Below are 24,012 nucleotides of genomic sequence, written 5' to 3' on the forward strand. Positions count from 1 at the left end.
CATGGAGACTGGTGGCTCATCAAGGCCCGGCCAGTGAAGCACGACCTCAGACATCAGGAGGGCTCTGTCCAAGGACCCCGCTTGGAGCAGGTTCGGGGGCATGAGCTTGCAAGGATCCATGTGTACTGGGGTCCACGGAAGTGCATTCATATCCTGGCTCTTAACCTCTCCTTGCTCTGATCCCGCAGGCAGTAACAGTGTGTGTCCTGCCTGCCTCTTCTGCTCCTGTGTGTGCACATGCACAGGCATGGTCAGGGGTCAGCTAATGCCCACCAGGCTCTGAGCACACGCATGGTCTCGTTCTGTCCACTGAAGCAGAGGGTAGAGGCGGCAAAGAAAGTTGTGGCTCCCAGACTGACAGGTGTTGCCAAGCCCAGGGAGAACCCCACTCCTGGCCTTGGAGGTCAGCCTCGGCCAGACACTGTACTTCCCCGCAGTTTCCGAGCGAGGCCCCTCCTCTGGGCCTCCAGCTGAGGGGACAGCTTCACAGGTTGTTTTCCCTAAAGCAGGAAGCTGTCCCTGTGGCTTCGCACTCAGGCACACACAGCTTTCTCTCTGCCCCGAGCGGATGGTACTGGCAGCACCAGTGCCAGCATCAGGGGCGATGTCTGTTGGTCCAGCTGGCTCCTGGTGGCAGGGGCCTAGGATGGATGCCCACTGCCTGGCGCCTTCAGTCGGCCTGCAGAGGCTCCACTGACTGACACGTGCCCCGGGGAGCTGGAGACTGGAGGCTCGGCAAGGACAGCTCACTGCACCTGGCCACTGGCTGGGTCAAGGCTGGACCAACTTCAACATCAGCCAACATCCACGGGTGAGATGGCATCTCCCAAGAAACCTGCAAAGTGCCATCACCCTTGTTTGGCTGATGAGGAAACTAAGGCTCCAAGGAGAAACATGGTTTTTGCCAAAGTTGAGTCCACACAGTGGAGAGAGCTGCCATTTGAACCTGCTCCTCAGACCAGCCAGACTGAGCAATCACAGAAAGAAACTCAGCACAAGCCCAGGGGCTGTAGGGAATGCCACACCCAGGCAGACTGGCTGGCAGGGAGGACTAGAATAACAGCCCCCGCCAACAGAGCGTGTACCACACATGCGCCAGGCAGGTGCCCAGTGCTGCTTGTACCTCGTTCACCCTTACAGACACCTAGGCGGGCACCGCTATGATCCACATTGTTCAGAGGAGAAACCAAAGTTCAGACAGGTTAAGTGGCGGGTGCCAGGTCACACAGCAGGCGGCAGGCAGAACTGCCACTCGAAACCAAGTCTGCCTTGGTCCAAACTGCCTTGGAAGAGGGTGTGAATAAATGACTGAATGAATGAATTCTGGCCCAGAGCTGTGGCTCTAGCGGCTGGGCCCTTCCCCAGCCCCGGCCCCCCTTCTTGTCTGGTCTCAGGATAAGCAGACGTTGCCATTCATCACTTGACAGGAAGCAGCCTGATCTCAGGCCAGAGTCATGGGGGCCTGTCGAGCTGGAGGGGACAAGCCACAGATGGTGTCTGGTTTCCGGCTGGGTCCTGTGTTCCTTCACGCTCGCCCCAGCCCTCCACCCGCAAAGCCATGCATCCTGCCCAGATTCTGCAGCTCCGTGACCAGTGGAAGCCTGGCTTCTCTAAGATGCAGGGACGCAGGACCATGAGCCACTCCTGGAAGGTGGCCATGCAGACAGGTTCCCCGCTGCCCCCTTCCTCAGGGTGGTGGGGCCTCCCCCAGGGTGGGCCTGCAGGATCAGGAGGCCAGCTGATTGGGGGCCACGCGGTGCCCACCCAGAAACAGGGCCGCTGTAGCCTCCCCCAGGACCCACACCTGGTCTTCATCCAGTCCCACCCATTGTTCCTCCAAATGTCTTCACTCACCCCGGGGCCTCCACCCTGTGCTGGCCTTGTCCCTACAGTCACCTTCAGCCTCCAACTCCCCTCCAGCCTCCACACTCCCCTCCAGCCCAACCTCCGGCCCGCCATGGAAAAGTTTTCCTAACACACAAGCCTGAACCTGCAGATCTCTCCCGAAACTCCACAGCACAAGGTCCGCACACTGGAGGAAGCCATTCCCTGACCACCTGGCACAAGCCTGCCCTCATGCATTTGCCCCCAATATCCCCCAGGCCCTGTATGCAGCCATATTAAATGACAGGCCCCCCTCCCCAGCGACACAGCACCTGGTCCTTCCACGTCATTCCACGCACCAGCCCTGGACTAAAGACCCATCGGTGCCTCTCAATGGGCAAAGTTCCACTCATCCGCCAGGACCGGGTCTCTGGGCCCTCCTTCATCTCAGCACTTCTTTTCTCTTTTTTTTTTTTTGAGATGGAGTCTTGCTCTGTCACCCAGGCTGGAGTGCAATGGTGCGATCTCTGCTCACTGCAACCTCCACCTCCTGGGTTCAAGCAATTCTCCTGTCATTTGAACCTGCTTCTCAGAGCAGCCAGACCAAGCAATTACAGAAAGAAACTCAGCGCACGCCCAGGGGCTGGAAGGACGACCACACCCAGGCAGACTGGCTGGTAGGGAGGACCTAACACACTAGTCAGGCTCCCAAGTAGCTGAGATTACAAGCGCACACCACCACGCCCAGCTACTGTTTGTATTTTTAGTAGAGACGGGGTTTCGCCATGGTGGTCAGGCTGGTCTCGAACTCCTTAACCTCAGGTGATCCTCCTACCTTGGCCTCTCAAAGTGCTGGGATTACAGGTGTGAGTCACCACGCCCGGCCATAGTCTTGGCACTTCTTATGGGACCTTGGGGAAGTCCTGTTCCCTCCCTGAGCCTTAAACGTCCCCATCCACAAAGAGGAACAGCCCGAACTTGCAGGGAGGCTGTGAGGACTCTGTGAGTTACACAGTGGGCATCCAGGGGGCACTAAGGCCCCTTCTTCCCTTTCCCATCTGGTGGTATCTACACAGGTTTCCCCCTAAAGGTGGGCTGTTACGGGCACAAACTGCTTCCTTTGTCTGCCTCCTCGGCCAGCCTTTAAGGGCAGGGACTGACCTTTGTGGTCATCTCTAAACCTCCAGTGCCTCACCCAGGGCCTGGTGTAAAGTGGGCACCAGGGGGGGTTGGCGGAATGAATCTCTGACCAGTAGGTGGAGGGGGCTCTTCCCATCCTCCTGCTCTTCCCACCCTCCTGCAACCCCAAGAAACCTCTGCTGAAGGCTCAGCATCCCTGTGGTCACAGATCAGCCAAAAGTCACCGACGATTCAAAACCAACTGGGCCACACACTGCAGGGTTCCCAGCTCCTTTTTGAAAATTGAGGAGCACTGCAATCACCTTTCACTTCCTCCTCGGGTAATAAAACCCAATTCTGGAAGAAGAAAATGCAGGAGCTGTAAACATCTTGTCTCTCAGTTAAAGGAGCAACAAGGCATTTTGGCTTCTGCCCAGAAGGTTCTTGACTCTGGGGCCTAGTCAGGGCTGGGTCCGCTCCCAGCCTCCCTGAAGACGAAGCTGAGATCTGTTGAGTACTTCCCCTGTGTCTGGTACTGCAGGCAGCAGCTCAGCATATCCCTGCTGCGAGGTCTGCAAGCCCTCCACTTTTACAGATGAAGAAACTGAGGTGCAGGGAAGTTAAATGGCTTGTCAAGCTCATGCAGCTGAGAAGCAGCATGGCCCGTTGCTGAACTCAGATTCAACCCTCTCCAAAGTCTGCATTTTAAGCGTTTGCCTAAGGTGATCCTTTGGAGATCACAATGCAGCTGGGGAAAGCTGCGGTCTCACTCCAGGAGTCCCAGGCCCGCTAGCAGGTCCTTCATCCCAGAGACCCCTGCCTGATTGGGGAAATGATCTTGCTCTCACCTCCAGGCCTTGGCAGGCTCTGCTCCTCCTGCCTGGAATGAGCTGCCTCCCAGCAAACTTCTCTCCTAGGCATCTCCTCCAGGCAGCCTTCCTGGACTCACTCAGTCACTCCCAGCTCCACAGCCTGCTCTGTCTAATCCATGTGTCTTCTCTCCTTGAACATGGAAATTTCCTTGGGGGTAGAGACTAAACAGCCCCAGCAGGTGGCAGAGGAGAGGCTGGGTAAGGGGTTGCTGACTTAGTACAGAAACACCTGAGGCCAGGAGGGAGAAGCCTGGCCCCCGAGGCCAACTCACGCCAGGGCAGGCCCCTGGGGAGAGCCTAGGGCTTAAGGGAAGGGATGAATTTCAAAGCAGAGACTCCTGTATCGTATGCTGTCTCAAACCGCAGCTATACCCTGCTGACTGACAGTGGAAGGAGGACCAAGCGGAACAGCCCCGTGGCTGGAGGGCTTCGGTGTTCCCCATCCAGTGGCCTCCATGCAGGGAAAGCTTTCAAGCCCCTGGTCTCCCCTAATTTTGTCTCCTTCCTACAGGCAGGAAGGGGCAGACAAAACCCACCGTGGAGAAAGAAAAATTGCTTTTTCTGCTTCCCTGGAAACTCAGAAGTTCTGGCCAAGTGCGGGGATTACTGAACGTAAAACCAGCCATCAGCAGCCACCCCGTCCCAGGCTAGTGCCAAAGGTCCTGCCAGCCTGGTGGGACTGGCCAAACGGGCAGTGGTGGGTGGCAGAGGTGCAGCCAGGTCGAGGTCCCTGGAGCCCCAGCCCTGGAGGTCCCTAGGGCCTGGTTCCCCATCCGTCACTGGACACACCCCTGAGAGCAAGCGGTTCCCATAGCAGGAGACAGAGAAAGTCTGGGTACCTTTTGAAGCGGCTCCTGAGAAGCTCCAGGGAAGGTCTGCTCAGCTCTGAGTTGAGGACGGACATGAGGTGCCGGTGCCTCCAGGGAGCCGGGTGGCCTCTCTGGGCTGGGCTGGGTGCAGGAAGAAGGGCCTCTGTCTCCGCATGGGACTTCCCCTTCCCAAGACTCCAGTCCCCAGACACAGCCAAAAGGAAACTCCCCCACCACGCGCTGCTCTAAAAATAGCTCCGGCTGCTACCTCCAAGGCGAATGGAACTTGTCACAGCCACCACGGAGCCCCCTGCTCACCAGGGACTGGAATCTGATGGCAGTGCCACCCGATGAGACCAGTGTGGGCTCAGGGAGGGATAAGGGTCCTTTCCTTTGGTCCTTGTGCTCACTCCCCACCTATCCACACTGGGGCCCAGCAAAATGGTGAAAAGCGTAACTGTTCTTGCTGTTCATTTATTTATTTGAGATGGAGTTTCGCTCTTGTTGCCCAGGCTGGCATGCAGCGGTACGATCTTGGCTAACCGCAACCTCTGCCTCCCAGGTTCAAGTGATTCTCCTGCCTCAGCCTCCCGAGTAGTTGGGATTACAGGCGCCCGCCACCACGTCCGGCTAATTTTCTATTTTTAGTAGAGATGGGGTTTCTCCATGTTGGTCAGGCTGGTCTTGAACTCCTGACCTCAGGTCATCTGCTGGCCTCGGCCTCCCAAAGTGCTGAGATTACAGGCGTGAGTCACCGTGCCCAGGTCTTGCTGTCCCTTTAAAAGCTTAACCTTTTCTATTCTCTCCTTTGTAAACTGGGCCCAAATCCTTGGTTGCCCATGAGATGAGAGCCCTGGCAGGTGGCAGTCCTGGTTCAAGTGCTGGCTTAGCCACATCCCAGCTGTGTACACCTGCGTTCTCATGGGTAAAACAGGGACAAGGGTAGTATCTACCGCCCAGGGTGCTGGCGGGTTACACAACATCGCACGAGTCAAAGGAGCTTAGGGCCAGGCTGGGCACACGGCAGATACCCCATCAATGCGGTTATTATCTGATTGTTATTGCATCCTTATTCGGGCCCTGCATTCTCTAAAACAAGGGTGCGGATCCAGGATCAGAGGACGCGGAGTTTTCCTGTCTTGCCTTTGGGACCCCAAAACGACGCAGACACAGCTCCTGCTCTTCCAGGTCCCCAGGAGCAGGCCCTGGACCTGCTATCCACAAGCTAGAAAGAGTATGAAGCTGCCCAGGAAAAGGACCCACGGCTGCTGCTTCTGGCTGGGCCAGGTTACGGGGAACTTTGGACAACAGGTAGAAAACCTGAGGTGGCCCAGAAGAACCAGTAGGGTTTGGACTAAAGGGGAAGGGGACTCCCAGTAGAAGACACCGTGGGTTCAAGGGCACGGAGGCCAGAAAGACCCCCGCCCCACCCCCCAGTCTGTGAGAGGAGTCGGCTCTGCAGGCCAGCCACAGCCTTCGGTCCCCAAGAGGGGCTCTCCGTGGCCAGCGCCTGCTTCCTTCTTCAGAACGTGCCACTTCTGCCCTGGGCAAACCACCCTTGTGCCCCATCTGCAGCTCCACCGCCACCGGGACCGACACAGGCGTACAGCAGCTGAGGCCCTGGAGGACGCGCGAGTGAGATCCTGGCACCGAGGCTCCGCCACCTGCCACACACCTTCCCGCCAGCCTGCCCCAACTGTCAGGCATATGCCAGGTACCAGCACCCTTGGGGGGCTGAGGCTGGGCCCAGGCCAGCTGTCCCCAGGCCCTGGGGGCTAGACTCCCAGTCAGGACCTGGTGCATGCGGCACCCCTTGGGGAGGTGGCCACAGATCCATGTCCCCTAAAACCCTGCAAGTGGGCGTTGCCAGCACCAACTCACAGAGAAGGCTCCAGACAGGCCAGGCCGGGGCCTCCTGAGAGTCACCGCGAGCCCCCAGCACAGTCTCCATGCAGCTGTGCACAGCTCAGCGCGTCCGAGTGGCGGCGTCTTCTTTGCCTGGTCCCTACCACCCGTACGGTGTGACGGGGCTGGCACAAAATCACAGCATCTGGGGCCGCGCCACGGCAACCCCTGCACCTTCCAGTGCCGCTCTCCTGACCAGGATCCTCGCTGAACCCTGGAGTTGGGCTTAGGAAGTATGTGGCCATTTTTAGCTCTGCAGGAGCGGCTTGTGCTCTGAGCTGTGAGCTCTGGTGGCCCCGGAGTCAGAGCCCGGACTCCTGTAGGGCTGCATGGTCTTGGGAAAGTCACAGGCTATCTCTAGGCCTCAGTTTCCCCACCTGCAACATGGGTGGGCTGGACTCCACAGTCTAGAAGGGCTCTTCTTGTGTAGATGTTTCTTGTATGGCTGACAGAGGATCTGTGCCTCACTGGGTTGCTCTGAAATTAAGCTGGGGAGCCTGCGTCTCATCACGTGCTCATTTCTGGGCACTAGAAAACCAGATCTTTTCGGTCTGGAATTGCTAAGGGAATTTGTTCTTGGACCCTGGATCAGTTCTGAGCCCTTTAGCCCCTCCCTGTACACTGCCCTCCTCATGCACAGTAGCCACAGCCACATGGGGCTGTGGCTTGGATGCCTCCTGGGCTCCCTAACACACAGCCATGGAGGTGTGTGTATGGAGGCATGCACCCAGGGCACCCATCAGTGTCAGGTGCTGGGCCGGATCCTTCAGGGATAGTGGCAGCCTGTGTGCTCACAAAACAACCCTGGAAGGCAGACAGTGTATCCATTTGACAGATGAGGAAACTGAGGCTCAGGGAGTCCTAGCTGCAGAGACAGAGCTTGGATGGGAATACAGGCCTGAGTCCCGACCTGGACACCCTCAGCAGTGTGTCCAGAGCACCCTCCCCTCAGCGAAGGAGCAGATGGAGTGTGTGAGTGTGTGTGTGTGTGTGTGTATGTGTGTGTGTGTGTTGGCGGTGGGGGTGGGGTCCAATCAAAGTGCTTAACTAGGTCAGGCGTGGTGGCTCACACCTGTAATCCTAGCACTTTGGGAGGCTGAGATGGAAGGACCACTTAAGCCCAGGAGTTCGAGGCTGTGGAGAGCTAGTATTGTGCCACTGCACTCTACCTGGGTGAAAGAGCAAGACCCTGTTTCTAAAAAAACAAAAACCAAAACACCAACAAAAAAACCCCAAAGTGCTTAACTGCATTGCTGAATCACAGAAGAGGCCATTAATTTCAATGTGGGGCAATGAAGGGGGCTCCAGGGAGGCAATGTCCTGGATCTGGGAAGAGCAGGCCAGGCAGTGGGGAGGTGGAGCGGCAGCCGGCACAGGCTCAGGGGTCTGAGAGCCCCGAGTGCAAATCCGGTGCTGCCTCCGTCTGGCCATGTGAGCTTGGGCCAGTCCCAGGGCCATCCCTTTGCAGTTCCCTCTTCTATAAACTGGGAGCCGCAGTAGGACCCATCTTGTGGGGTTGCTGTGAGGACCGACTGAGGTATTTTACATGCAGGTAAAATACCAGCCCAGGACTATCAGGGCCCAGGTATGCAGAAGAGCTTAATAAATGTGAGTACTGGGCTGAGCAGGGTGGCTCACACCTGTAACCCCAGCACTTTGGGAGGCTGAGGTGAGTGAGTCACTTGGGGTCAGGAGTTCGAGACCAGCCTGGCCAACATGGCGAAATCCCATCTCCACTAAAAATACAAAAAATTAGCTGGGCGTGGTGGTGGGCACCTGTAATCCTAGCTGCTCGGGAGGCTGAGGCAGGAGAATGGCGTGAACCCGGGAGGCGGAGGTTGCAGTGAATCGAGGTCGAGCCACTGCACTCCAGCCTGGGTGATGGAGTGAGACTCTGTCTCAATCAATCAATTAATCAATCAATCAATGTGGGTACTGCTACCATTATAATTCCTGTTATCATAAACAACCAGCACTCATGCAACAGCAATATCCCTGCAACAAGTATTTCCAGAAACCCACTTTCCCAGGAACTCCAGCCTTATGGACACCAGGCCTTTGGGCCTGTAGAACTAGAAGGAGGTGTCCAGGGCCTCTGGGGACCTCGCTTTTGAGAGGGCGAATGAGGCCGCACGGCTCCTGCTGCATCCTCCCAGGAGCTGGGAGGTGATGGCAAAGCATTTTACAAAGTTACCAGGACAATGAAACTGAGCTGGCCCCCTCCCCCACTGTCTCCATAAAATAAATCTTGGCCCGCGGCTGGCGAGAGACCCTATATATTTACATGACGATTGTGCCTCATGATCACAGGGCTCATGGTTCCAGCAGCAGCATGTGGCAGAGATGACAGGGGTCCTAGGAGAGTCACTATTTTCCAGTGACTTTTATTGTCCATTATATCCCGGCGTTTACAGGGCTCTGCTCCAGGCCTGGCAGGAATATCGCATGCCATGGAGCTGGCCGACCTTAATATTCCAGTCTCGGTCCTGCAGATCCATCCTCAGGTCTCATCCATCCAACCAAGTCTTTGTGTACTTTTGAGATACCAGCGAGCTCCACGGCCTCTGGTGGATGGGGCTGGGGGTCTACAGGCAAAGGTACTCCCACCCAAGCCATTGGCTTAGTTCCGGTCTGCTGTTTCAGCCTCAAGGGACACTCCTAACTCTGTGGCTGTTCTTGGGTGAGCAAGGGGCTGTGCAAAGGAGAGGGCTATGGGGGTGCACTAAGCTGGCTTCTGGCTCACGAGGGCAGCTTGTTATATCTTAGGGATTTTGTGAGACAGCTGATATCACACTGGTTGCTTGAAATCAGCCATGGTGGGAATCTTTACACCACGGGAACTGACAAATGCTACAAGTCAGGGGTGTGTACAAATCTCCCTCGTCCCGGAACTGTTTGTTGAACACTCACCAGCGCACCCAGGGAAGGAATAACCCAGTGGGCACCTGGGCACCCGAAAGGACACAGGCTCAAGAGACAGGTGTGAATCCTGACTTCCTCAGCCACCTGCAGTGTGACCTTCAGTAAGTAATTTCACTTTCTGAGCCTCAGCTTCCTTATCTGTAAAATGGGCCATACCTAAGCTCCTGGGGTTGCTGTGAAGATGAGAATGCCTCATGGAAATTTCCCTGGGTGACACTCGGTATGTAATAGGTAACTTCTATCATTCGTTCATTCAACACTTAGTACCTACTCCATACCAGAGACTCTGTCTTGGTGACAGGGATACAGAAATGTCCCAGAGGGTGACATGACACATTTCTTCTGGGCGGTTTTTTTTTTTCTTTTTTGAGACAGTGTCACTCTGTCACCTAGGCTGGAGTGCAATGGTGTGATCTTGGCTCACCGCAACTTCTACCTCCCAGGTTCAAGTGATTCTCCTGCCTTACCCTCCCAAGTATCCGGGATTACACCTGTATGCCACTACACCCAGCAAATTTTTGTATTTTTAGTAAAGATGGGGTTTCACCATGTTGGCCAGGCTGGTCTCAAATTCCTGACCTCAGGTGATTCACCCACCTCGGCCTCCCAAAGTACTGGGATTATAGGCGTGAGCCACCGCACTCTGCCTGGACAATTTTTGATGGTCTACAGAGTGACTTTTGTCCATACTATCATAGGAAGCCTCATGAAAACCTTGAAAGGTGGGAAGAGTGGGAATGATGTTCATTTTTGAGATGAGGAGATGGGGGCTCAGGAGTGGCCAGGACTTGCCCAAGGCCCCTACCAGGGGGTAGCAAGGTCAGGCTCGGCCCTGCATCTGCCTATGTTGTGCTCCAGGCCCACCTTGACACCCATCTCTGAATTCCCAGGCCCAACCAGGCTGGCCCCTGCTGGTGCCAGGGTAACCTGAAAGTGAGCCTGCACAAAGGACAGGAGGACCTGGGGGCCCCAATCCGGGGTTCGAGTCTTGTCTCCATGACCTCCTGGCCCCTAGGTCTTTCCCCTAGGGATCCCCATCACTAGGCCAAGAGGGCTGCACCCTGGATGCTCCCGACCCTGATGTCCAAGGGTCTGTCCCCAGGCTTCCTGGCGTGGCCAGCTGTCCCTCTGTCCCGTCCCCCACAGCCAGGGAGGACTTGGACATATCAACACCTGCTGTGCCTCGGCTGGATCCCAGGTGAGCCAGGGCCTCCCGGGCAGGAAGGAAGAGGGGAGTGAAGTAGGGTAGGGCTTCTGTACCTCATCTCACCCTCAGGCACCCATTTCACAGATGAGAAAACTGACGCTCAGACAGGGGAAGTCCCTACCCGTGTCAGCAGCTTCGGAGACAGATTCGCACACTAGGCTGGCAGCTTCTGAAGCTCATGGCTGGGGAGCCCAGCAGAAATCAGAAGGGGACCAGGCCCCTCAGGTCTGACACCCTGGAGTCTGCAGATGGGACTCCAAGTGGCTCAGGCGCACCGCAAGGAAACAGCAGAGCGAGAAAAATGCAGGCCAGTCTGATGACTCAAATCACCTTTGACACGAGGAGGTGGGCGGAAGCATGCAGCATCTCTGGTGGGTTTCATCTTGCTTCTTAGAAGGATGTGTCACCAGATTCTGTTTAATCAGCACTCACCCGACCTTCGTCAGGGGTGGCACCTCTCAGCTGCCTTGTCTCTGTGGTAATCACAAATCACAGACTGGCAGGTGGGGCCACCTCCCTGTCAACAGAGGACACCTTCTCATTTCACAGCTGGGGAACCTGAGGCTGGGGGATTGGTTCAGGGACACACAGCAGGGACTCAAGTCTTCCAACTCCTTTGTCAAGAGGTTAATTTTTCTGTTTGTAGAGACAGGAAAGGAGGATCCTATAGAGCTTTAAAAGAAAGAGAAGGGAAAAAAAGAACTAACAGCTGAATAGAATTGCAACAAGGCCCCCAGCCAGCCCGAAGAGGTTTCAGACATTCTGTGCAGTTGGAATTCTTGTGGGCTGAAGGGTCACGCGATTTCCTTTGCAAAAGGCAGTGTTGAAAAAGTCTGACTGAGGGGGAGGGTGGGGAAGGGGGGAACTGTCCACGAGACTAGGAGTCATGAGTTTCAGCCTTGGCTGCCCCAATGACTTGCTGAGTGACCACAGCACAGTCCCTTGCCCTCTCTGGGCCTCAGTTTATCTGTATTTATTTACTATGTACCCGGCATTGTCCTATGCACTTGAGTGATGTTAACTTACTTTAATCCTCATAACAGCCTTGTGATACAGGTAAATTATTATCTCCGTTTTACAGAAGGGGAAAACTGAGGCCTACAGTATGCTGCCCAATAGAGGGGGAAAAACTGGGATCTGAACCCAGGTTGTGTGGCTCCAGAACCCACACTCCTAGCTGCTGGTGGCCCGGCCCTATCGTCTGCGGCCGGCCCTGGCTGCTGTCTTGTGTCCTTCCTGTCCTAACAGGCTTTGCATCTGTGGCTTGGACACCATGGAGCCAGTGGGCCGGTGTTTGGAGATCCTGAACCATCCTCCTCCATCTCAGCTGTTGCTCCGATCTGCTGCCTCTTCCGTGAACTCTGATTTCTTCAGTTCACTCGGTAGCCTTTAGAAAGTATAGCCTGGGAGACTCTCGGGAGGCTCCCTGGGTCACGGCAGCCATCGACCCAGCTCTCTGAGCCTCGCTGAGAGCCTCAAGTCCAAGCAGGAACAGACGACCCCACGCTGATGTCCGTTTGGAGTTTTACATGCAGGTCGGCCTCTGGGACTGCAGGAGGGAGCCTGCCATTCAGGCATCCAAGAAAAGAGTGAGAAAAACATCTATTCATAGCCAAACAGAGCCCGCTCTGTGGAAACGGTGCTACCAATGCGACAAGCAGACCAGCTGTGCGAGGGCTTCCCGAAAAGCCTGACCTCAGAGCATCCGCATGGAGGGCTCAAAGACTTGAGTGGTCACCAAGCCTGTAAAATATGCCTCGACATTCAACCGTGCCATTCCTGAGGCAATACGGTTCTGACCCCAAACCTGGTTTTGCCTTCCAAAACAAAATTCTTCAGACAACAGACATTTTTTGGCTTAAACAATCTGCTGGTCTGTTTTGCTCCACTCTCTATCTAAAGGAAGGGATACTCATGCTAACAAGAGCCACGAAATCATGTGCCACTACTCTGTGGCACCTACTGCACCACATATTTGGGTCCATCAGCTCACCTCATGACGTGGGCATTCCTGCCTTCATTTTGCAGATGAGAATCAGAGTCGTGCAAATGGGAAGACCTGGGAGACAGCAGAGGCAGGGGCTTGAACACTGGTGCCAGCCTGGAGTTGGGGATGAATCTCGGCAGAAGCAGGGTTTAGTAGAAACCCTGCCTGTACTAAAAATACAAAAATTAGGCCGGGCGCGGTGGCTCAAGCCTGTAATCCCAGCACTTTGGGAGGCCGAGGCGGGCGGATCACAAGGTCAGGAGATCGAGACCATCCTGGCTAACACGGTGAAACCCCGTCTCTACTAAAAAATACAAAAAAAAAAAACTAGCCGGGCGAGGTGGCGGGCGCCTGTAGTCCCAGCTACTCGGGAGGCTGAGGCAGGAGAATGGCGTGAACCCGGGAGGCGGAGCTTGCAGTGAGCTGAGATCTGGCCAGTGCACTCCAGCTTGGGTGACAGAGCGAAACTCTGTCTCAAAAAAAAAAAAAAAAAAAAATACAAAAATTAGCCGGGTGTGGTGGCGCACGTCTGTAATCCCAGCTACTTGGGAGGCTGAGACACGAGAATCACTTGAACTAGAGAGTCGGAGGTTGCAGTGAGCCGAGATGGCACCACTGCACTCCACACTGGGCGAAGAGTGAGACTGTCTCAAAAATAAATAAATAAATACAATAAAATACTGGATGTATTATTAAGTGAAGCTCCCACTAGACATACAAGCAAGAGCAGAGCAAGTTCCACCAGGCAGTGCACGTGGTCTCGGACCCCAGACACACACATTCTTCCCTCCGCAGGCGTCGGGAGAATTCCTGCAGGGGCAGGTGTAGAAGGACAGGGCCCAGCTGCAGTCAGAACGACTCCATAGAGACCATGTCAGTCCTGGCCTTTCAGACACCGGAACCCATTAACCAGGAATTTTGTGCTGAACGCCCAGAAAAATCCCCAGAGCTTTGTTCATAGTTTTGGGTCAACATTGGATAATCATTAAACAAACGTGTGTGTGGTTGCTGCCACACTCCCATTCTATTCCTGAGAGCAGGAGAGACCCGAGTCCACTCACTCGAGGCCTCACATTTCACCAGATTCCCAAGGACTCCACCAGTCCACACCCAGTATTTTATTTTATTTTATTTTATTTATTTTTGAGACAAGGTCTCGCTCTTCTCCCAGTGTGGAGTGCAGTGGTGCCATCTCAGCTCACTGCAACCTCCGCCTCCCTAGTTCAAGCGATTCTCATGTCTCAGCCTCCCAAGTAGCTAGGATTACAGATGTGCACCACCACACCCGGCTAATTTTTGTATTTTTAGTACAGACAGGGTTTAAACATGTTGGCCAGGCTAGTGTCAAACTCCCAACCTCAGGTGATCCTCCCACCTCAGCCTCCCAAAGTGCTGAGATTACAGGCGGGAGCCACTGCGCCTGGCCCATATCCAGTATTTTAAAGATGGGGAAAGCAAGCCACACAGCAGAGGTGTGACAGGCCTCCAGACATTCCATTATTTGCTCACTCAATGGACACACAAGTGCTGGGCACTGACCGTGTGCCAGGCAAGGGGGACCAATCTCCATCCTCAATGGGGCTCTTAGGCATCGCATAAACTACAACCAGTGTGCCCGCTGCTTTGCAAAGCAGGGTGTGGAAACACAGGGAAACGTGTGTGCAGTCTACCTGGGGCACGGGGTTTTTCCTCAGAACGAGAAGCAGTTCTGAGTGGAGGAACAGGGGCAGGGCACTGCAGGCAGAGGGCATGGCACGTGCAAACGCCTGGAGGCGAGGCAAGCCCTGTGCAAGTTGTGGGATAGAGGCCGGAATGACAGCAGTGGCATCAAGGTTGCAGAGAGGAGGCTCAGGAAGTAGGATCCACAGGGCACCGCCACGGCCTGCACATGGCTGGTAAGGGGTGCAGAGCCAGGGCTGGCACCCAGCTCTCCAGGCTCCCTTCCAGGGCTCCCTGCACACTACCCTTCCTCCCGTGATACCAAGTCTAGGTGGGTTTTACTCAATGAGTCATGTGACCAGTCAATGCCTGAGATGCAGCTTAGCAGTATCTGTCCTCTGTCCAATGCTACACGCGCACACTCAACTTCCCCAGCCCTGCCCGGTCGTCTCAGCTAACTGTGTCTTCAGGACGTGGGGAAGGAAACGCCTATAGAATCTCCTTCCCAAGAGGCCCCACTGAGGCTCCATTGCAGAAGTGGCATGACATTTATGTTCCTGCCCCCAAGACGCTCTCTCTCATTCAGTATTGACTGAGCACCTACCACGTACCAGGCCCTGGGCTAGGCACGGGAAGGGTTCGCCTTGTCATCCCCAGCCTTCCTGAGAGGCACAGGGCTGGAACTGTGCCTCCCGCTTCACAGCAAAGAAGTGGGGCTCAGGGGGGGCTCTGGGACTCCCTTGCTTGAGATCACTTGGCAGCGAGTTGTCAGGGCGGAAACGTCTGATCACAGGACCTTTGCCAAAATAGATAAAGGCCCTTGGGGGAACAGGAGAGGCTGGATTCCCTCCTTCCTGCCCCACAGGCTGCCCTTTGTCCACAAAGCGGGGGAGGCCGTGCTGGTGGGCGCTGCCAGGAATGGCTGGGCCCTGTCATTACTGGGAGGGGCCGCTCTCCCACCCAAAAGAGCAAAGCCAGAGCTGGCAGCCTGTGCTGGGCGCTGAGACATTCTCAGCCCTCAGTAGTCCTGGCTGGTGCAGCCAAAGGACTAAACGCTGCAAGTCTGTTTCTATAAAACATCGTGCTGAAGACCAAGATCTATTCAGCACTTGTCTTTGGGGCCTGTATGAAAGCACAGGAACGAATCTGGGATTCAGAGAGTCAGGGGGACACCGGCCTCCCCTGTGCCCTGAGTATTCAGTGGGCGTGTCTGACCCACCCACTGTGGCCTCAGCCTGGCCCTCACTGTGGTGACAGCGTTCCCCCGCCAGGCTCTGCGCCCTGGTCTCCTGGCTCCTCCTGGGAATGAGGGCGGGCTCCCTGGATCTGCCCTCCTCATCCCTTACGCCCCCTGAGTAATGTTCCCCCCAAACCCTTGTCTATCTGGAACTGGGGCATAGGCCCTTACTTGGAGATACTAATCAAGTTACACTGGGGTCACATGGTAAGATTAGGGTGGCCCAAATTCAATGATGGGTGTCTTTCTATGAGGGATGGACACAGAGACAGACGCACAAGGAGGAAGGCCATGTGGTGACAGAGGCCAGCACTGGAGGGACATGTAGACAAGCCATGGAACACGGAACACGGAACAAGGAGGGTGGCTGGCACCTGCCAGAAGTCAGAAAAAGGCACGGCAGGTGCTGTGTGAGAGCCTCCGTGGGAACTGAGCCTGCCGCCAGCCTGATTTCAGGCATCAGGCCTCCAGGATTCTCCACGAGAGAATGAATTTCTATTGTTTTCAAGCACCCAGTTTGCAGTCACTTGTTATAATATCCCTAGCAAACCAACACGACCCACCACACACCAGGGCAGAGCCGGGGGCTCATGTGTGGCCATGACTCAGAGATTCTCGAGGCATCAAAGTCTCCCCCGGGCTCCACTTCTGTCTCTGGGTGCAGAAGCACATCCATGGCTCCCGGGCCTGGGGATGTCACAGGCCTGGACAGCTTCTCCCACATTTTGAAGACAGACATAGGTTGCCAGATTTTTCCGGCATCTAAAATAAAATGTCCACCTAGTATAACCATCTTTCATAGAAGAAAGGACAGGCTGGGTGGGGTGGCTCATGCCTGTAATCCCAGCACTTTGGGAGGCAGAGGTAGTCAGATCACCTGAGGACAGGAGTTCGAGATCAGCCTGGCTAGCATGGTAAAACCCTGTCTCTACTAAAATACAAAATTAGCTGGGCATGGTGGCACACACCTGGAATCCCAGGTACTCAGGAGGCTGAAGCAGGAGAATTGCTTCAACCCTGGAGGTGGAGGTTGCAGTGAGCTGGGATCGCACCACTGCACTCCAGTCTGGGCAACAGAGCGAGACTCCATCTCCAAAAAAAGAGAGAGAGGAAGAAAGGACAGCTGACATGGAAAGTAGCTATGCCAAGCCAGGCCTTCCTGTTCTTATTTCACCATGGGTCTGCGGAAGACTTCACACGGCCTGGGTCTGGGATTTGGGAACCAGTGGACTCAGGCCACTGTGCTAGGTGACTTTTTCAACCCTGGCTGAGCAGAAGCATGGCTGGCCTCCTCCACTCTCCTATGAGTACAAAAAGGGGGTCTCCCTCTCAGAAACGTGACCACTATATTCCAGTGAACACTAGGGTAATTCTAGTGAACTCCCTCTGAGTACTGGGCGATCTCCCAGTCTGAGGAAGGAGGCCCCTAGGCCAGTCACGAGGCAGCCCGCTAGTGGGTTGCCTCACTTTTTCACAAGTGAAAAGTGGGAGACATAGCAGGGAAGCTCTGATCTTTCTCAAGAAAAACAAAGCAGGCCGGGTGCAGTGGCTCACGCCTGTAATCCCAGCGCTTTGTGAGGCTGAGGTGGGTGGATCACCTGAGGTCAGGAGTTCGAGACCAGCCTGGTCAACATGGAGAAACCCCATCTCCACAAAAAATACAAAAATTAGCTGGCTGTGGTGGCATGCACCTGCAGTACCAGCTGCTTGGGAGGCTGAGGTGGGAGGATCCCTTGAGCCCAGGAAGTCAAGGCTGCAGTGAGCCGAGATCATGCCACTGCACTTCAGCCTGGGCAACAGAGCAAGACCCTGTCTCAAGAAAAGAAAAAAGGAAGAGAAAAAAGCCAAGCAAAGAGTGAAATTATACACAATGTGCAGACGTCAAGGCTGAGGACCCCAGCTCTCTCTGCAGGGTCCTCTCATAAACCCGTGCCTGGCCACAGAGCGAGGGGCCAGATGCCTGGTGCTCCAGGAATATCTTTCCAAACATGTGGCCCTGGAGGCCTGATGACCCAATGGACTGGTCACCTCGTGCTTGGAAAACATCACACCCATGTCTGCCCCACTGTACCCAGTGACGGGACAGCAGCCCGGGGAAACATTCACATAAGCGTGAGGAATGTTTCTTCTCTAGCGACTCCAGGCGCTGCTGCCATCTCGGAGGATGCTCCGATGGTGGGGATACCCTCTCCCGGAGTGCTTGGCCGGGACAGTCTCGGTGTCAGCGGCAAGCCTCACTTGGATGATCAGGTCTGATGCCGTAGCCTTCCAGGCCCCGATTTCAACTCCCCTCCCTCCCGTTCTGCACGCCCAGACCGGGGGCAGGGTGGGCCTCAGTTCTCAGGAAGCCAGGAAACACACTCTTTTCTGGGCTAAATGCCCAGATTCCTCGAGCAGTCACAGGACACACTTTTTCTGAGCTGATCCAAAGCCACAAGCATGGACTGGAAGTTTCTTTGGGCGGTGTGAACCTGCAGGGACACAGCCAGGCACACCTGGAATTCCAGGCTCAAAACTGGTCAGTGAGAGAGGCCCAAGCTAATCCTCGGCAAGCAGGGGCTCCAATCCTGCCCTGGCACTGTGACCCAGGGACAGGCCTGCCCTCTGTGGGCCTCCATTCCTTTTTCGAGAAAATCAGGGTTAACCCATTCTGCCATCATTTGCCAAGCATTTCTTGAGAAGTTCGTGAAGCCATGCACTGTCCGAGGGGTTGGGGACACAGGAGTGGGCGAGGCAGAGAACGCCTTCCCCTCCCACAGGTTCTGCGTGGTCGGGAGGCAGACACAGACACGACAGTGAACAGACATGGTCATTTCAGACAGTGATATGTGCCTTGAGGGAAACGCAGCCAGGGAGTGACTGGGTGGTGCCAATAAAGGGCTGGGCTTCAAAGAGGCGCTGGGGCCATCGGACCAGATCATGCAGCAAATTCCTTGGCACATAATCAGCACTCAACAGATAAAGGGGTTCTCCTGTCCTCCCACTGCACAGGTGGGACAAGTGAAGTCAGAAAGAGAAAGGCTGGGCCAGGCGTGGTGGCTCACGCCTGTAATCCCAGCACTTTGGGAGGCCGAGGCGGGAGAATCACTTGAGGCCAGGAGTTCGAGATCAGTCTGGCCAACATGGTGAAATCCCTGCCTCTACTAGAAATACAAAAATTAGCCGGGCGTGGTGGTGTGTGCCTGCAGTCCCAGCTACTCGGGTGGCGGAGGCAGGAGAATCACTTGAACCCGGGTGGCAGAGGTTGCAGTGAGCCAAGATCGTGCCACTGCACTCCAGTCTGGGCGAGAGAGTGAGACTCCATCTCAAAAAAAAAAAAAAAAAAAAAGCGGTGGGGGGGGTGAGGAGAGAAAGGCTGGAGCAGGCTGCAAAGGGACTAGGCTGATATCAGACCCAATCTAGCCCCATGTTTCTCAGGGGTCCAAGGGGGAGCTCCCTGCCCTGTTTGCCCCCATAAAGACCCTCCTGCTCTTTCTTGGTGGGAAAATGATGCCTCCAATATCACAAGCCAGGCTATCCCACCAAGACAGGTCGAAGCCACCCATTGTCCACCTGTTCCAGCAGGCAAGTGTCCTCTCCAGGCCAGGCCAGAATTGGAATACGGGACACTCCACCTATTTGCTGGGAAACTTTGCCCAAACTGATCACCTCTCTAAGCCTCATTTTTGTGATGAGAAAACCAGGAAGGAGATCTACTTAATATGAGATTGTGTAGGCAAAGTGCCCTGGTACACAGGAGGTCCGAGATTGTGCTTAGTCCCCCAGCCCTGGTCTCCACTGATCCTTCCCCGCACTGAGGCAGGGGCTGGGGCAGGTGCTCTAGGTGACGGGAGCTCTCAAGGGAGTGGGGAGTCAGATGTGGTATGAAGACTTCTTTGCTGGGCATCTTAGCCAAGACCCGCAGCCTCTCTGAGTCTCAGTCTCCCCAGCTGTAAAATGCATCAACCAACACACATGAAGTTATCCAGCTGGTATCTGATGCATTTGCCTGCCCACCCTCATGTACCCATTTGACCTAAAATTATTCTGACCACATCCCAAGTGGGCACTAAGTCCTATGGTGGGCTAGGGGTGGGGATGTGTGGCTGAGCCCCTTGTTGGTGGGCAGAACCCAGTCTCCTCTAGAATCCCCCTGCAGCTACCTGGGTCTGCAAGGGAGTGAGGGCTTGTGGGCTAGCCTGGGCTCACCTTCCTAAGCAAGCTCTCCTCCATGGAAAACAGCACCCAGACAGACCCTGGGAACGGCCCTCCTCACTGCCTGGGACACTCCTGCTCACCTAGGGGAACCTACAAGCCCAGCCCACGCCCCCAACGCATACGAAGTGCCACAGATACAAACAGTCACATATCGCTTAACGACAGGGACACACTCTGAGAAATGCAGCATTAGACGATTTTGTCACTGTGTGAACGTCTTGGAGTTGACTTACACAAACCCAGACGGTCTTGCCTCCCCCACACCTACGCGATCGGGTGTCACCTGTTGCTCCTGGGCTACACACCTGTACCGCATGGTCCTGTACCGAGTACTGCAGGTGACAGTAATGAAATGGTCAGTATTTGTGGGTCTAAACGTGGAAAAGGTACAGTCAAAAGATGGCATTATAATCTAACGGGACCAACGTCATATAGGCAGTCTGCTGCTGACCACAGTGTCCTCATGTGGTGGTACATACCGTATTAAAACTCAAAGACGGCCAGGCGTGGTGGCTCACGCCTGTAATCCCAGCACTTTGGGAGGCCAAGGCAGGTGGATCACGAGGTCAGGAGATGAAGACCATCCTGGCTAACACGGTGAAACCCCGTCCCTACCAAAAATACAAAAAAATTAGCCGGGCCTAGTGGCGGGCACCTGTAGTCCCAGCTACTTGGGAGGCTGAGGCAGGAGAATGGCATGAACCCGGGAGGCGGCGTTTGCAGTCAGCAGTGATCGTGCCACTGCACTCCAGCCTGGGCGATAGAGCGAGACTCCATCTCAAAAACAAAACAAAACAAAACAAAACAAAAAAACAAAAACTCAAAGACGCCCCTTCTCACAGCTTCACCTCAGACTTCTCCAGACCCAAAAAACAAATAAATGCAGGGAGGATCAAAATTCAGTCACAGGCACAACACAATGCACTCCTCACAGCACACACGGAGCAGGGCTCTTGCAGATTCACGAGGTAGCCTTGAAATCGGGGATACAAATGAATTCCGCAGCTGCCGCCACCTGCCTGGATGGGGCCTGTGGGTGCGTTCCCGTAAACGCGGGCCTCTCTTGTCCCCAGGAATCAAAACAGTTTCTCTGACAGGGAAGAGAGTAAATGACATGCAGAAATCAGAATTTAGGGAAGACAACACTTTCTTTCCTCTCCCCAGGCATTGCTGGGAGCTTCACAGATTTTATCATTTATTCTCACCAGTCAGCAGGCATCCGCCTGGTTTTTCACAGGAAAGCTGAGAGAGGCCGAGGGTACTGAGGTGAGAGCCCCTCACCGCCCCAACAACCAGCAGGAAAGGGTGGGAGCGGGTGGTGGAACAGGAGAAAGAGCTGAGGATTCTTTGTTTTGTTTTTGAGATGGAGCTTCACTCTGTTGCCCAGGTTGGAGTGCAATGGCACGATCTCGGCTCACTGCAACCTCCACCTCCCATGTTCAAGAGATTCTCCTGCCTCTGCCTCCCAAATAGCTGGCATTACAGGCATGTGCCACCATGCCCGGCTAATTTCTGTTATTTTTAGCAGAGATGGGGTTTCACCATGTTGGCCAGGCTGGTTTCAAACTCCTGGCCTCATGTGATCCGCCTGCCTTGGCCTCCCAAAGTGCTGGAATTTCAGGTGTGAGCCACCATGCCCGGCCAAGCCAAGGACTCTTTTTGGGTGGAAGTGCAGCCTCAGGTAGCTGAGAGGCTCGGGAATCTCCAGAGTGGCATCAACACCTGGGCCTCCCCACTGGCCTCTAAGTCCTCCCAGCCTTAGCACTGTCATTTTCCACATGAGCCACCAGAAACGTATTCCTAAGTCCCCATCTCCCCTTCCTTATCCACCTTCAAGGTTTCCAGGTTGCCATCCCTCCTGAGCTTAGCACTTAAGACCCCTTGACCCATCGAGCCCAAGTGACATCTGTCCTCCACCATGTCAGCTCCACAGAGCCACTTATGGGTTCCTGCAACTGCTATTTCCCACCTCTGCACCCTGCTCACGCAGTGTCCCCATGCTCTAACTGCAGGCCCTCGCCAGCTGGCCAACTCCTACTGATATGAAGGGTGCTCTGATGAACAAGCCACAATAGCAGTAGGAGGAGGAATTATTGTTTAAAAAGCTAATAGTTAATATGTACATATCAATAATAACATACTGTGGCCGGGCGCGGTGGCTCAAGCCTGTAATCCCAGCACTTTGGGAGGCCGAGACAGGCGGATCACGAGGTCAGGAGATCGAGACCATCCTGGCTAACACGGTGAAACCCCGTCTCTACTAAAAAATACAAAAAAAAAACTAGCCGGGCGAGGTGGTGGCGCCTGTAGTCCCAGCTACCTGGGAGGCTGAGGCAGGAGAATGGCATGAACCCGGGAGGCGGAGCTTGCAGTGAGCTGAGATCCGGCCACAGCACTCCAGCCTGGGTGACAGAGCGAGACTCTGTCTCAAAAAACAAAAAACAAAAAAAAAATAACATACTGTTAGGATTCGCGTGTGTGGAGGAGGGGCTGTGAAGATTCAGGCTCAAGCACTGGCCCCTCTGCACACACTCCAGCCACACATAGACAACCACTGCTCCGGCCACCGTCTGCCCTGAGTCCACAGGGATTCAACGGCCCCTTCGATGTGCCACAGGGGCTCATTATTGCTTCATGATTTTTCTTCTTCCACTCTTGCTCTTAGGCTGACTCGATGGCTTCTGTGGGCCTTGGCCTCACCCTGCCCCCAAGACAGATCCAGGTATGGAGGGCCAGGGTCAGAGGACAGTCAAGGGCAAAAAGCACATTGCCCTCCTTGACTGGTGAAAGACTAAGACCAGGGCCCCAGTCGCCCATCCGGAGATCATTCCTGAGACTCCAGAGCCACAGAAGCTCCTGAGGAGCATTTTTCCTGACTCGCAGCCCTGAATTCTTTGCTTCCTGATCCAGGGGTCTCCAGGTGGGAGCTCAGGCTGTGGACACCAGGTACCCGGCACTGTTCCAGGCTGCTCCCCACTTCTCCCCACTCTCCCCAGGACAGCCCCATTCCCCTCATCTTTCCTGAAGTTCACAGCACCCTTCCAGCCCCCCCAGCCTCCACGGGCCACACTCTGCTTCGGGGGGCCACTCCCCTGCTCAAAACCTTTCCAGACACCTCCCGCAGGATCAAACCCAACTGTCCTTTAAAGGATCGCTGTAGCAGGCGCAATGGGTGTGTGAGTCACAGAGCCGGTTCCATTTGTCCCACTGACCTATCTGTCCCCAAAAAAGGCTTGGGTTTTGGACACAGTGGTCTCAGCATCTCAGTCGTCCCCATGGCCACAGGCCTGAGGAACAAACCAAGGGTGCATTCTCCCTCCCCTTACTACCGTCACCGAGGCCTTTGCCAGGCCAGGCTCTGGGCTGAGCGCTGAGACCACAGAGGAAAGTGGGTCTGTCCCAGCCCTGGAGGGGATCCTGGGGCAGGGGACTGGCCACTAGTGGGCCTCACAGGGTTGGGGGGGGCCGTGCCAGGGAAGATGCAGAAAGGGCTATGGAGGCACCAAGCAGGGGTTTCTAAGCAGTGTGCTGAGGTCAGAGGAGACTCCCCAGAGGCAGTGATGTTTGAGAAGAGAGAAGGAAAGCATGATAGACCCAGAGAGCCTGGAGCTCCGCCCGGCAGAGGACAGGGCCCGGCAGGCGGGGGCAGGCAGCCGGAGTTGGCATTTCTGAATGCCGACCCCATTACCCATGGGTTCTGGGCTCCCCCACTGTCATCAACAGGGTCACCCCTCCACAGTGCTGGGAGCGAAGATGAGGAAACCAAGATTCAGGCAGGTGAAACTATGACTCAAAGATATCCAGCAAGTTAGTGACATGGATGAAATGGCCCTGGTTTAAATAAGTGGGTACCTAGATCTCATCCCTAGACATTTGAAGATATGTTTTTAAAAACATTCACTGTAGGATTCCAACTGTTGGCTCTTTGGGGGCCGCAGAGCCTTCATCAATCCTTCCTTCTATTATATGTGGAATTCCTTCTGTGTGCTGTGCACAGTCTCACTCTCCTGGAGTTTCCTGGGATGGAAGTGTGGTGAGGCACACGGCGAACTAATCATGAGAACGAAGCAGGGTTGGTGCCCCTGGTGTCCCTGCTCAGGTTAAGAATTGTACTAAGTTAGGTCTGGTCCTTTTCACACCCGTCTCTTCATTCCTGTGCACACAGCAGACACTACTAATCAATGCCAGTCTCCAAAGCCTTCTCAACACGGCATCTCGGGCAGCCCCTATCAATCTATCGAGCCGGAACTGGAGAGGACAATGATTGCCAGCCC

The 24,012-nt window shown here is 55.0% G+C and overlaps 1 protein-coding gene across 5 annotated transcripts in view; it reads right to left on the bottom strand.

The window, feature by feature from the left end:
• NEK6 (NIMA-related kinase 6) overlaps positions 1 to 24,012 on the bottom strand; it is a 97,166-nt gene that overhangs the window by 55,950 nt on the left and 17,204 nt on the right. The window contains exons 1-2 of one of the 5 annotated variants that reach the window (XM_011931397.1): positions 4,655 to 4,874; positions 3,792 to 3,945 (exon numbers count right to left, since the gene is read on the bottom strand). The exons of 2 other annotated variants lie outside the window; for them this stretch is intronic. In XM_011931397.1, coding sequence (XP_011786787.1) covers positions 3,792 to 3,864 — 73 coding nt within the window. In that variant the 5' untranslated portion in view covers positions 3,865 to 3,945; positions 4,655 to 4,874. Of the gene's footprint in view, positions 1 to 3,791; positions 3,946 to 4,654; positions 4,875 to 10,988; positions 11,301 to 24,012 lie in introns of those variants that run through there. 2 more of the 5 variants (XM_011931398.1, XM_011931401.1) reach the window with 2 other exon arrangements.

The sequence above is a fragment of the Colobus angolensis genome, unplaced genomic scaffold (genome assembly GCF_000951035.1).
Source record: "Colobus angolensis palliatus isolate OR3802 unplaced genomic scaffold, Cang.pa_1.0 Scaffold9, whole genome shotgun sequence".
Classification (NCBI taxonomy): domain Eukaryota; kingdom Metazoa; phylum Chordata; class Mammalia; order Primates; family Cercopithecidae; genus Colobus; species Colobus angolensis.